General features: G+C 39.0%; 1 protein-coding gene across 1 annotated transcript in view; it reads right to left on the minus strand.

The window, feature by feature from the left end:
* Positions 1-2,493: 2,493 nt before the first annotated feature.
* LOC122549064 (potassium voltage-gated channel subfamily KQT member 3-like) overlaps positions 2,494-14,415 on the minus strand; it is a 427,354-nt gene continuing 415,432 nt past the window's right edge. Inside the window, exons 12-15 of the mRNA XM_043688263.1 lie at positions 12,753-12,884; positions 11,179-11,277; positions 9,813-9,897; positions 2,494-5,938 (exon numbers count right to left, since the gene is read on the minus strand). Of these exons, the coding sequence (XP_043544198.1) occupies positions 5,192-5,938; positions 9,813-9,897; positions 11,179-11,277; positions 12,753-12,884 (1,063 nt within the window). The 3' untranslated portion in view covers positions 2,494-5,191. The remainder of the gene's footprint in view (positions 5,939-9,812; positions 9,898-11,178; positions 11,278-12,752; positions 12,885-14,415) is intronic.

A 14,415-nucleotide genomic window follows, 5' to 3' on the forward strand; every position in this document is an offset into this window, starting at 1 on the left:
CGGGGGGGAAATTGCGGTCCTTGAAGAAGGAGGCCATCTGGGTTGTGCGTTTTTGGAACTGGTCCTCCTTGGAGCAGATGCGGCACCTTCCCCTGCAACCGCCGGAGGTGCAAGACTTGCGCCCACACCTCCCCCCTCACCTCCCTCCAAGGCCCCAAAGGAAATTTCCATATCCGCCACAGATTCACCTGCACCTCCACACATATCATCTATTGCATCCTCTGCACCCGATGTGGCCTCCTCTATCTTGGGGAGACAGGCCGGCTACTTGCGGGGCGTTTCAGAGAACACCTCTGGGACACCCGGATCAACCAACCCAACCACCCTGTGGCTCAACATTTCAATTCCCCCTCCCACCCCACCAAGGATACGCAGGTCTTTGGGCTCCTCCCTCGTCAGACCACAACAAAACGACGGTTGGAGGGAGAGCGCCTCATCTTCCGCCTAGGAATCCTCCAACCACAAGGGATGAACTCGGGTTTCACCAGTTTCCTCATTTCCCCTCCCCCCACCTTGTCTCAGTCAAATCCATCGAATTCAGCACCGCCTTCCTAACCTGCAATCTTCTTCCCGACCTCTCCGCCCCCACCCCAGTCTGACCTATCACCCTCACCTTGACCTCTTTCCACCTATCACATTTCTGACGCCCCTCCCCCAAGTCCCTCCTCCCTATCTTTTATCTTAGCCTGCTGGACTAACTTTCCTCATTCCTGAAGAAGGGCTAATGCCCGAAACGTCGATTCTCCTGTTCCCTAGATGCTGCCTGACCTGCTGCGCTTTTCCAGCAACACATTTCCATATCTAGTTTGCTCAGGGCAGGCAGTAGGAAGGCAATCTACATATTAATTAGGTAAGATCTGCTGTTAATAAAGTCCTTAACCAGCATAATCTCCTTCAGAAAACAACTTGCAGTCACTAAGTGAAAATCTTGCCCCGTAGCCCTGAACTACTTGAAACACTCTGTATGTTGCTTCTGACAGTCAGATGGGCTGCAATGGATGTCTTGTGTGATTCTGTCACATTTCACAATATAGCTCACACTGTTCAGGCTCTTACAAGATTCTGCCCGAACCAACAAACAAGTTTTTTGTTTTACATCTCAATATTTCCTGGTTCCGAAGAGTAATCACAGATCTGAAATATTAACTCTGTTTTTCTCTCTCTAATAATGCTGCACTTTTTTTCCCGAACTTTCTGCAATTATTTCAGATTTCCAGCATCTGCAGTAATTTGCTTTTGGAACTGTTTTTCCCAGTATGGGGTTGAACTTCTTGGATTATTAGAACAACACTCATCCACGCAAGTGGAAAATATTTCTACCTTGTAGCTTGTGGACGGGTTTTATGGCATCTGGAAGTGACTTACCCACCACAGATTTCTCAGCCTCTGACCTGCTCTTGTAGACACAGTGTTAATGTGTAGCTATTCCAATTACACTTCTGTTGAGAGATTGAGATTTGACAATGGTCACGGGTTTTCATGTGAGAGTGGTAGTTAGATTGTTTTCTTGTCGACTTATTGCCTGCCACTTGTGTGCCATGCAGGTTACTTGATATTTAACAACAAAAGCCTAAATATTGTTCAAATCCTGCTTTGAGGGGACATGAATGGGATGGAAGACTGTCCAATCATTGGCTGGCATCCCCACTTCTTATAATGGAGAGATCACTGATGAAGCAGCTGAAGATAGTTGGGTCTAGAACACTACCCTGAGGAACTCCTGCAGAGATGTCCTGGACTGAGATGATTGACCTTCACCAACCACAACCATCTTCCAGCCATGTTGGCCAACCATGTGTGGGAGGTTGGAGACAAGATGTATAGGGATGAAATCTCCAAGAATATGTGTAACTAATATTGACAACCATAACTGTCATTACTGCCTGAGACAAAGCAGAGAGCAGCTGAGTGTGACACTGACTTTTTTTCTTATGGATGTTGTCATTACTTCCAAAAGGCTGGTTCTATTTACGCACTGCATGAATGGGAATGGCACTTAATAATGACAACTTAATCACAGCTATCTTCTCAATTACTTTCTACCTATCTATCTTAAAGTTCATTGTTATTTGCCATTGCTCCCTGCTACTTTTGTAATATAGCTATTGTCCATCTTTTCTAGTCTAAGGCCACGTCTAATCAGTGAATTCTGATAATGATAGTCACCATAGTCTCAGAGGACTGCAATCTCATTAGGGAGTGACAACTGGCAGTGATTTAATGTGAGGATCACCACACCTCAGGCAAGGTACAAGGTTGAAAATGTGGGACCTTCATGGTGACCTCAGCTGGCACAGGAATTGAACCTGTGCTGTTGGCATCACAAACCAGCTGTCCAGCTAAGTGAGCTAACAGAACCCCAATTTATGTTATGTAGTTAGAACTATTTCTTCCTGTCATTACCTTGATATGCAATTCATTTGTTTTAACCACAAGGAATTTCCGTGATTTAAAACAATAACTTCACCATGTTTAAGTGTTTCTGACAAAATGAGTCAGATCATCATAGTTTTGATAGGTTGAGATTTACTGTGAAGTCAAAATTGTCGGAACTACAGCCTGAAATTTTAGGCATCAAAAAAACATAATATCAAAACATTTTCTATTGTTCATTGGGTTGCTGAGGAATTATGAAATGTTGCAGCAGAAAAACACAGGATCTTTTAATATCCATTTATTCATAACTGATGCAATTGATAAAGAAAGAACAGAAACACTAAGCTTAAATATAGATCTAAATAATATATATTGTAAATAAACAACATTAAATCTTCCAAAAGGTTGGGCTGCTTGAAGATATACGTTACAAGAACCATTCAAATCTTTTGATTAGAAATACAGTTAACAAAACATAGAAACAGCACGGAAGGCCACTTGTATGAAAATCATGTTTCCTTCTTAATTTGAAACAGCAAACTGGAATTCAACGGTTTATAATTATTAAGAAAGATGTCTCCTGGGCAAGGCACAAATACCTGTCAGCTACTCTCAGTCTCAGTATATTGACCCCTAATAGATTGAAACATTAATACAAAATACAGTTAAAGAGTAGAAGAAAGTGTTCGTGTTACAAAAGGTATGGCAGGCCCTTTCATCCTCATTTTCCTAAAGAGACAACATCCTTTGTTTTTCTTTTTATCTTGTTGAACTATTAAAACATGTAAAACTGATATGTTGCTAATATGAGAGATCCTTGGCATGCTCGTCATTCACAGATGCTGCTATATGTACTCTCAAAACACTTCGTACACAATCTATTCCAAAATAAAGCCTTGAAGGATTATGAATTTTTCTCATTGAATTGTATTTATGCCACATAATGTTTATGGATAATAACTACATGTTTTATCTGGCTAAATCCTTTTCAGTGATGCTATAATCACATGCATTCAAATCTATAGATGGGTTATACTCTCTTAAAAGGGGTACCGTTGCAAAACGCAATTATAAATTAAAATCCATTAGCCTTATCTGCCAAATGAAAACAATGGGAACATGTATACAATTTCTTCTAAAGGAAATGGAAGCCAACATTATCAGAACGCAATGGCATTCTCGTTATTCACAGATATAATTGTGCCTTTGGAATGTGTAGCATTCACTGCTATATTTGAACAATGTCTAGGTTAATTGTACAGCTCTCTGTTGTCACTCAGTGCACTGGAGTTTTTGTTGAAGTTTTTTTTTAGACTTGTATGGTGCATACTGTTAAAATAGCTAAATAATTTGCAATGACAAGTGAATACATTAATCAACATTAACTACCTACCCTTTATTTATTCTAGTGGCTACCTTTATTTGTGCAAGTTTCCTGAAAACAAAGAACTAGAGATTAAAAAAAAATCCTTTGCAGCAGAAAAGAAGTGGAAACTCATTTACTTTTGACAAGAGAACCACAAGACATGAAGCAAACCTATTTGCATAATGCAATATTTTGTTTTCACTGGTGATATTGTTCTATGAGCCTCTAGTTTTATAAGCCATCCAGTACAATTAATTCCTCTTAACTCAAATTAGCTGATATCTGAATTAGGTTGGATTTTAATACCACATTTCCTATATTCTTTACAATTGTTAATTCTAATTATTGAATAATTCAAATATTTTGTCACAGGAAACAAATAGAGCGGGGTTATTCTGCTGATACTGCCAGCAGGAATTCTTACAATCAATTAGGTTTAGTAGAGTTTAACTAATATGGCATTAAAGATCTTGGGATGTGTTTGTGAAAGCCGTGGGATTCATACAGTATCACTTCATTGCTCTGCAAAACACAAATATTTGACAAAATAAAGAAATGTGATATTCCTGTGGTTATGCTTTCTGTCACTATTATATTTTCAGCTGCTGCAAACAGCCCTGCAATATCACAATTGATCAATGCACGACATTTAAGATATGCCAAGATAAGTGCACTTGATTAGGTGCAAAAGAGTCTGAAAAATCTTTAATAAAAAAATGGGAGGTGATGATTTGTGAAATTTGCACCAGATATGAGGTAGAACCATAATCCTAACAATATGCAGGATTATTTACCTTACTTCATCAGGCCCCTTCATGTAGCTGCTAAGCTGTGTATTTGGGGATTTTTGCATTTCACAAAGAACACGATTCTGTTTACTTTTTTTAATATACATATGGGCAGATTATTAAATTTCATTTTTATTTAATTTTTCTTTTTTCAGAACACACTTTCACTTTTATCTATCTGTTATTAAAAGTTATAAACATATAGGTAACTCAATAGATGGCATGTGTAACAACAAGAATGTCTTGGCAAACCCTTAGGTTAATGAAGAGGACACTGTCTCTTTAAGAATTTGCTTGCAGGTTTAAGTATTGTTAAAAAGAAATGTATCTAATAATTTTCTGCATAGATTCTAACCCACGTATATTGTAGGGATTGAAATTATTTCATTATTATAGAATAAGACAGAAGAAAGGAGGCTTTTTTGTTAATATTGTTGAAAACCATGCACCTACATGCAAATCTTTACAACTTCTAAAATTTATGAAAAAATTGCTTTTGGGATATTGAAAATATTACCAGTTCTCTAGCGCAAGACCATGCATTACATGCAATTTTGCCAGTGAAATGCATTGTAACAATAAGCTGTAGGTGTGCTGCAGGAAGCAAGAAATGTGAACCGTTTATAGTGACTGTACATTTATGAGCCATCCAGTGACCCTGCTAAGTTGGCTTATTTGTTGTAGGCCATATGTTGTCAGGAAGTCCCTCCCCTGTTGATGACAGAGGTGCAGAACCACATGGTGTGTAAGGATCGGTATCTGTGTCGGTCTCACCCTCTGCTAAATGAAGTTTTGATTTTGGCCAACTACCTCCACCATAAATACCAAAAGTCAAGTCATCCTTTGATTGGGAGATGCTGAATCCACTGGGGGAACGCTCTAGTTCCTCATGGTTGACTGAAAGGAGAGAAATCGGAGTATCGCTGTCTCTTGTGCTTCTCCCATGCCTCTGTGATAATTTGTCAGAAAAAGGACTTGCTCGCTCTGCTCCTTGATAGCTGGGACATATGTTACCATCACTGTCTGTCAGCGAGCTTATTGGCAGAACTGTTGGTCTTTCAGTGTAAGATGGAGCAGGAGGTGGAGGAAATCTTGATAAGTCAGCAGCTAAAGTTGAAAATTTTGTACTTCCTGGACTCTGTCTGAAGAAACTAAATGGAGCAACAGAAGAAACTTGGACTTGATAACAATTCTGAGGAGCCATATACGTGCAGGCATCAGGATAGTTAGAGATGACTCTTTTAATCTCTGAGTATTTGTCTTCCACCTTATCCTCAACTGGACTTTGCTGAACTGATGTCCCTGCCCCTCTTATTGAATAGTAGCCAGTTGATCCGGACTGTTGGGTATTCATATGTTGAATATGCATATCCACAAGGAAGTCAATCTTTTTCTCCATTCCTTCCACCTGTGAAGCAGGAAATGTGATCATCATAAACGTTGTGGACACCAGTAAGTAGATGACACGTGTCAGCACATAATGAAGATATTTGACATTTCTTCATAGTTTTTGCCTTCAGTGGTTAAATTTTGTAACAGATTCTCCTTTTCTAAGCCTACATGTATTCTGTTCTACATAGCTAGTTATTGAAGGCTAATACTGAAGATGATCTTTACTCCATCTTACATTTAATTACAGAATTAAACATTACAAATGTACATGTATTAAGCCAACTGCATGACCAGTTCAGTGCCTCTTGATATGTGCCTAAATTAAACCCTAGTTAAGCTTCACTACCAGCATAATATTAAACATAATACACAATTAATAGTATTGCTGATGATGTCCCTGTATATCAGCCAATAAAATTACATCTACTATGTCAATATATCCTTGAGTAGATCAAGTTGGATGACAGGGCTCTGCTTGCTTCATCATTTGACATAATAAAATTATATGCAGGCTATTTAGTAAGAAACCTCATTATTAAACCAGGGGTACAGCTGCCATTAATTTATGAACATAACCAAACTTGATAAAGTCAATTGTTATATTATGCCAACAGATAGAAAGGTATTCTATCAATTCCTGCAAAATACAAATACAGCTTTACTCAAATGCTGACTACATTGCAGATGATTAGAGCAATTATATCCCTTTATTGTGGTTTAACTGAAAGGCTACCAGCAGAAAAGGTCTTCCGTTGGTCTTTATTGAAGCAGAGATAATCTGATCTCAGCTAATTTGCAGTGCTGAAGAACTCTGAGGCACATGCATGCTGGCATTGGTTTCCAAAGCACATAATTGGATTTGACCAAATTCAGGAGGAGGTAGATTGAGAAAAGAGAGATTAAATGTTATAATTATGACATTTAAAATCATTTTTCAATTCCACTTTTGATTTCCAACAATTTCTGACTACTCCCCCATCCCAATCTCGTTTGTTCATAAAATCATATTAATAGAGAAAACACAATTTTTAAAAAAAATTGTTAGCTACTGCATATCAGTAACACAGTGACATCTTTTACTTAACTTTGGTAAAGCAGTTTTAAAGAACTGTCATATCAGAGTAAACCATTAACTCTGTTTCCACACCAAACCTGTTGAGTTTGTCCAGCATTTCCTCTTTTTAGAATTAGAATTCCTACAGTGTGAAGACAGGCCCTTCGGCCCAGCAAGTCCACACTGATCCTCCGAAGAGTAACCCACCCAGACCCATTACTCTACATTTCCCTAATGCATCTAACCTACACAAGCCTGAGCACTATGAGCAATTTAACATGGCCAATTCACCTAACCCACACAACTTTGGATTATGGGAGGAAACTGGAGCACCTGGAGAAAACCCTTGCAGACAGGGGAAGAAAGTGCAAACTCCACAGAGACAGTCACCCAAGGCTGGAATTGAACCCAGGTCCTTGGTGCTGTGAGGCAGTAGTGCTAACCAATGAGCAGCTTGCCAGATTGACAGCATCTGAGGTATTTTGCTTTTATTTAATTTTGTAAAGGGTTGAAAAATAAGTCACCTTATTGTCAAAGCCATCAATAGCTTTATTTTATAATTTGTAACTGGAAAAACGTTAACATGTTCACACTTTACTATGAACTGAAAAATAAATAATAGCAGTATAACATAGTCACACCTGAGACATCCAGTTCTAGAACAGGAGTTGTTTATATTTGGTAGTCTTAAGTCAATAGCCTTGCTGAGAACACACACCAATACAAGAATTAGGATCGGGATTAGGCTATTTGGCCACTTGAGCCTGCTTCAGTACTTGATAAGATCACAGTTGCTCTAATCTCATTTAAGAAAGGAAATACTGACTTTGCAGGCTGTTCAAAAGAGGTTCACTCGTCTGATTTCTAGGATGAAGGGTTGACTTGTCCAGGAATGGTTAATCAGGTTAGGCCTTTAGAAGAATGAAGGGTGTTCTTACTAAACAAAAAAGATTTTGAGGGGACATGAGAGGGTAGATGTTGAGAAGTTGTTTCCACTCATGAGGAGAGTCTCAAACTCAGGATGTAGTTACAGAATTAGGGGCCACTCACTTAAAACTGAGACGTGAAGGAATTTCTTCTATCAGAGGGTTGTGAGTGAAGGAATTCTGTACCCTTTGTAGACATTAGATCACAGTAGTATTTAAAAAATTGGGAGACAGACTTTGAAGTATCAATGAGTTGAGGCTGTGAGGAGCTGGCACAAAAGAGGAGTTGAGACCTAATGCATATCAGCCATGATCTTACTGAATGGCAGAGCAGGCTTAAGCAAATGAATGGTCTACTACTGTTCCTATTTCTCATATTATGTTCTTACAAAGTAGTTGTTTAATTATCCTGCCATTTTATTGTACTCTATTAAAAATTCTAATTTCAGCCAATACAGGAACTTCACTTGTTTTCATTAATTTTGTTTTCTTTTTATATACTTATAGGATTCATTTTTATGTCTGTTGCAAAAATACTTTCATTCGGTTTTTTGCCTCTTAATCAATCTCTTGGTCCTTCTTTGCTAAATACTAACATTCTCCTAGTCCTCAGGCTTGCTATTTTATCTAGCAACATTCTGTGACTCCTCTTTGGACCTAATACTATCTTGAATTTATTTTGTTAAATGGCCCACTTTTCCTCTTCTGTTCTTTTGCCTGAAAGGAATGTATAGCTGCTGCATTGTGTGTACTCATTCTTTAAATCATAACCATTCCCTTTGCCTTAGTTTCTTATACTGGAAAAGTGCAGCAGGTCAGGCAGCATCCAAGGAACAGGAGAATCGATGTTTTGGGCATAAGCCCTTCTTCAGGAAAGATTCCTGAAGAAGGGCTTATGCCTGAAACGTCGATTCTCCTGTTCCTTGGACGCTGCCTGACCTGCTGCGCTTTTCCAGCAACACATTTTCAGCTCTGATCTCCAGCATCTGCAGCCCTCACTTTCTCCTCCTTAGTTTCTTATAGCCAACTCACTCTTCATAGATTGCGTTTCCTTTGTTCACATTTAGGACCCTAGATTGGACTGGACCAATTTACTTTCTATCCCAAAGAAAAATGCTATCATGTTCTGGTCACTATTTTTTTAGAAGTACATCATACAGGTTTCTTAATTAACCCCTTCTCAATATGAAAAGGTGGAAACTGAATCTATTTGGATTAAACAAAGGCATAACATTGAAGGGAGAAAGCAAAGGAAAAGCTGTGAATCAGAAGGAATTCTGAGGAAAATAACCTGATGGTTGTTATAATATGAATTTTATGTGTATGATCCTTATCGAGACTGATCAACAGGATTTCCATACACCATCAGCATTCCCAACCAGACTATCCTACTCAGCCTGATTTCCTCTTCCAATTGTCCAGCTGCGATCCTGATAGATCCTTCCTTAGAACAGCTCAACTCCTGTACCCTTACCCTCAGCTCGACTCCTTCCAACACCCTACTTCACCACTCTTCCCCTCTCACCTACCATACCTACAGTCAGTCTCACCCTTTAAAATTAACATAGAACAGCTAGTGCCATAGAAACGGGGTATGTTTCTCTGATAGAGTTCTCACAGGGATGCTGTGCTGCATGTTGTTGTGAAAACCACGATCAGAAGATTCCAGAAGCAAGATGCAGCAGTTTTGAATTAGAGAAGTTTGCAGGTTCAGTAGCATTCTGCTTATCATTCAGAAGATTCAGGCCTTTCATCATATTTCACTGCACTCATTTTACATAAAATTAGTGATTTCCACAAACCGCACAGGCAGCAAAGGTATCTGCACTAGTAGTATTTCAATCTTCAATGTCCTAACCCTGTTCAGAATTATTTGTAAACATATGGACAGCTGCCATTTGAAATATTACCTGTCTTTCAACCTTGACAAATCTTCCCATCATGCTTTGGTCTTCAGCCTCTGGATCAGAAGCTTTGGCGACATCAGGATCAATTCTGATTGTAGGACATAGAGTGTTATTAACAAGGGCTTCAAGATACACAAAGCAAGTACAGAACAATAATGATATACACATAATATTGTTATAGCGAAAATACTTACCTTCTGCTGAATTTATCCCTCTTGTGACTTTATTTTAGTATTTATTGCATAAAAAGCCTTACTATATTTAAAATATAGTTAGAATGTTCACACTATCACTAGTTGAGGGTAAATTGTGTAAAACCTGCATGGATTGAATTCCAGGAAGGCATCAGAATATGAAAAGCTTTTGTCCAAGCATGCCAAGAAGATTTTCAAACTTATCAGATTTTGTTTTCATCCCTGGGATGAGGATGTTGCTGGCTAAACCAACATTTATTGCCCATCCCTAACTGAACAGACCAGTTAAGATCAACTACATTGCTGTGGGTCTGGAGTCACAAGTTGGCCAAACAATGTTAGGAGAGAAAAAAGTGAGGGCTGCAGATGCTGGAGATCAGAGCTGAAAATGTGTTGCTGGAAAAGCGCAGCAGGTCAGGCAGCATCCAAGGAACAGGAGAATCGATGTTTCAGGCATAAGAAGGGCTTATGCCCGAAACGTCGATTCTCCTGTTCCTTGGATGCTGCCTGACTTGCTGCGCTTTTCCAGCAACACATTTTCAGCAAACAATGTGAGGACTCAATTTTCCTTTCCTAAAGCACATTTGGCTTTTCCAACAATTGACAATGGTTTCATGTCCATAATTAGACTAATTTTAGATTTTTAAAAATTGAATTCAAATTTCACCATTTGCCAAGGCAGGATTCAAATCTGGATCTCTAGAACATTACCCGCATCTCTAGATTAATAGTTCAGCGATTTTGAAAAAAGGTGAAGTCACCACAGTCCCACTCTTTCATTACAATGCAATAACTGGTGGTGCTTTAACTGGAGGGTCACCATACATCAGCTGAGGAGTGAAGCTGAGAAGATGGAACCTTCACAGCAATCTCAGCCAATATGGGAATTGAAAATACACTATTGCTATTACTCCACCTTGCAAAACAACCAGCTAGCCAACTGAGTTATAATACCACCACACGTTACCTCCCCATAACAAACTGATATTACAAGGTACAATTGTAGAAGTGAATACTGTCATCCAACAGAACAGCTGAAAAATCGATTTTGTTTCTGCACTCTCTACCCTACAGAAATATTATGCTACATTATTCAGTGTTTTTTGCAGTACCGTAATATTAAGCAAGGACTTAAACATTTATCTATTCTTAATTTAATAAAGTTAGTGCCTTACTTAGGTGATTGTTGTAAAGGGTATACAAAACCTCCTTTTGAGTTTGATTTTTTCTGCTTGGGAGTTGATGGGGCTGCAGGTGCAAGAATCATATCAATTCTGGAAAGAAATGAAGAACGATAAACCATCAAACAAAAACATATTTGTTCATTGGATGTGGATATCACTGGCCAGGCTAGGTCAGGCCGTTTATTGCCCATCATCTACTGCACATGAAATGTTTTTGAGCTGCCTTCTGTAACCACTGCAGTCTATGTCTTTGGTAGCAACAGTGCTTTATGGAGAGTTCCAGGATTTTGACCCAACAATTGTTGAGGGACAGCAATATGTTTCCATGTCAGGGTGGTGAGTGACTTGGTGAGGAACTTGTAAATAACGGTGTCTTTCTAGGTGAATCTGTGCATTGAAATTACTAAAGTCAGTTCTTCTATAATGCAATGGTTATGTTCTTGTGTGACCTCATGTTATAGAAAAATCACGCTTTAGAAACAGAGCTTAAAGTGTTGGCGCTATAATTATGTTACAGCCAGTACGTTTTAAAAGTTTGCACTGTAGAAGCAATGTCCCCAATTCGGCAATCACGTTGCAGTGAATTTGCATTGACAAAACAGAATGACCTGTATTAATTCCCAGGAACTCATTCATTTAAAAGCAGTTCCAAAGTTCATTCCTTTACTGACATAGCAAATAGAAATTAAGGGAACTTTTTCATACAAAAATATTGAAATTTAAAATTATAATTCAATGTTGTTGATAACGTCAAAGATCTTTAAATTGCAGAGCTGTGAATATTTGATCAATATAAAGATGTAATGTGAATCGAGCAGAATCAGTGCTAATGGCCTGGAATGTTCTGGAGAGAAGCATCTTGCAGCATGTCACATTAGTTAGGTGTTTTTCACTGCTCAACTCAAAATGTTTTGCATTGCAAATTGCAGGACCTGAATGCTAATAATAGCACAGGGAGGTCTATTGTGCACCTGGAAGCCTGATGAATCATGATGATGTTAACAATACGTCTCCTTTATCAAAGAGATTTAAGAATAGAAACAGGAACCAAGTGAATAGTGGAGAAGGAAACAGTGATATTTTTCTCCTGCAATTAACCCAAATACTCTCATTGTCTCTGTAGTAACAGATACCTCTCTGTTGGTTCATGTTAGATTATTTCTTTTGTAAGAACCTTTACCTAATAAATACAGGAAGGTGCCTGTAAAGGTACAACACATAAAACAGGAAGACATTGGGAAGGTCAAGAGCAGGAACACTGGAGAATGCAAGCTCCCTTCCAAGTCACACATCAGCTTGGTCAGATTTATGTACCTTCATAGTTTGGGTCAAAATTTTGAAACTCTTCAACTGAAACGATTATGTGAACATGAACAGCATGAAGGCGGCAGCAATTTATTAACATCATATTTTTTCTCAGGGTTAATAGGAACATGCAATAAATAAGGCCTCTCAAGCAACATCCCGAGGCTGTGATATTTTTAAAATATAGTTATCATAAACACTCAAATATTTAAGAGGGTATTAATTCTAACATTAATAGTGTTTCATTATTCACCATTTACCTTGACTGGAGGTACTTGATTCTTGAAAGCATGTCTAAATGTCCTGCTGAGTACTGCTCAATAACATCTTTCACATCATAAGGTCGTAAAGTCTCCTTGAACTTTTTTTTGTTGAGAAAAAATGTCATGATACTGAAAAGATAAATAAGTTGTTTCTTATTTTCCTTCCAATGATTTCAGCACCAAAAGTCAGAGATAGCTTACAGCACATTTGCTAGAAAACTATTTACATTTTACATTGTGCTAAGAAGGAGAATATATATTCCTGGGTGTTCCCTAACAAACATTCAAACATTTTATAATAATCAATTTTAGTGTTCATTTTACCATGTTGTGACTGAGTAACATCAATAGCACATTTACTGTCATTTAATAATACTGCCCAGAAGTTGTTTATAAATTTATTATTTCGGTCCTAATGTTACAAATAGTAAAGGACTGCACTGACAAAAAAAATCAACAGATAATTAATGTTTTTATGATGCCTGACAGAGCTATAACCAAACAAAATCATTAATTTGACTACTAACATTTTTTTCCAGTGTAATCTTCCCTGTCATTATTTCAGCAGAATATTTTGATGGTGGAGGTGCTTTCTTAACTCCCCTTCCTCACTTTGCCTTATCCCTACATTGACCATCTCCTCTTTCCCTCTACTTCCATAATTCATTCAAATCAATATTCCTTATCCAATCGTTAACTCCCTACACTTCTGACACACAGCGTGTACCATTAACAAGATTCTCTGCAGCACTTCAGCACCCCACTTAGCAACTGATCAACAGCATCTTTCAAACCCATGGCTTCTGTCACCTAGAAGGACAAGGGCAGCAGATGCATGGGAACACCTCAAATCGCAAGCTGCTCCTTAAACCATAAACCACTCTAACTTGGAAATATATCCCAGTTGCTGGGTCGAAATCCTGTAACTCCTTTCATAACTGTACTTGGGTGTATCTACATTACACAGAACACGGGAGAGGCTGGACCAGCCGCTATCTCTGGACGAGCTGACCAAGGCCCTCGAGTCCTTCGAAAAGAATAAAACTCCCGGAAGCGACGGCTTACCGGTCGAGCTCTATTCCGCTCTGTGGGACTTGTTTGGCCAGGACCTGCTGGAGGTGTATGTCAGTATGCTTCGGGCAGGTACCATGAGTGAATCCATGAGGAAAGGCATCATCACCCTCGAGTACAAGCGGAAGGGGGAGAGGGAGGAACTCAAAAATTGGAGACCAATCTCACTGTTGAATGCAGATTACAAAATTCTGTCAAAGGTAATCGCCAACCGGGTCAGGTCTGCTCTAGGGTCGGTGATTCACCCTGACCAAACCTGTGCTGTACCAGGCAAGCAGATCGCTGAGAGTCTCGCACTCCTCAGGAATACGATCACCTACGTGCAGGACAGAGGGGTGGACACCTGCCTGATCAGCCTGGACCAAGAGAAAGCCTTTGACAGGATATCACACACGTATATGAGAGATGTTCTCTCCAAAATGGGCTTTGGGGAGGGAATCTGCAATTGGATCAGACTGCTCTACACCAACATTGTCAGTACAGTCTCAATCAATGGGTGGGAATCAGATAGCTTCCCACTCAGATCTGGAGTCAGGCAGGGCTGCCCCCTCTCTCCTGCCTTGTTTGTGTGCTGCATACAGCCATTTGC

Source organism: Chiloscyllium plagiosum, chromosome 4, assembly GCF_004010195.1.
Source record: "Chiloscyllium plagiosum isolate BGI_BamShark_2017 chromosome 4, ASM401019v2, whole genome shotgun sequence".
Taxonomy (NCBI): Eukaryota; Metazoa; Chordata; class Chondrichthyes; order Orectolobiformes; family Hemiscylliidae; genus Chiloscyllium; species Chiloscyllium plagiosum.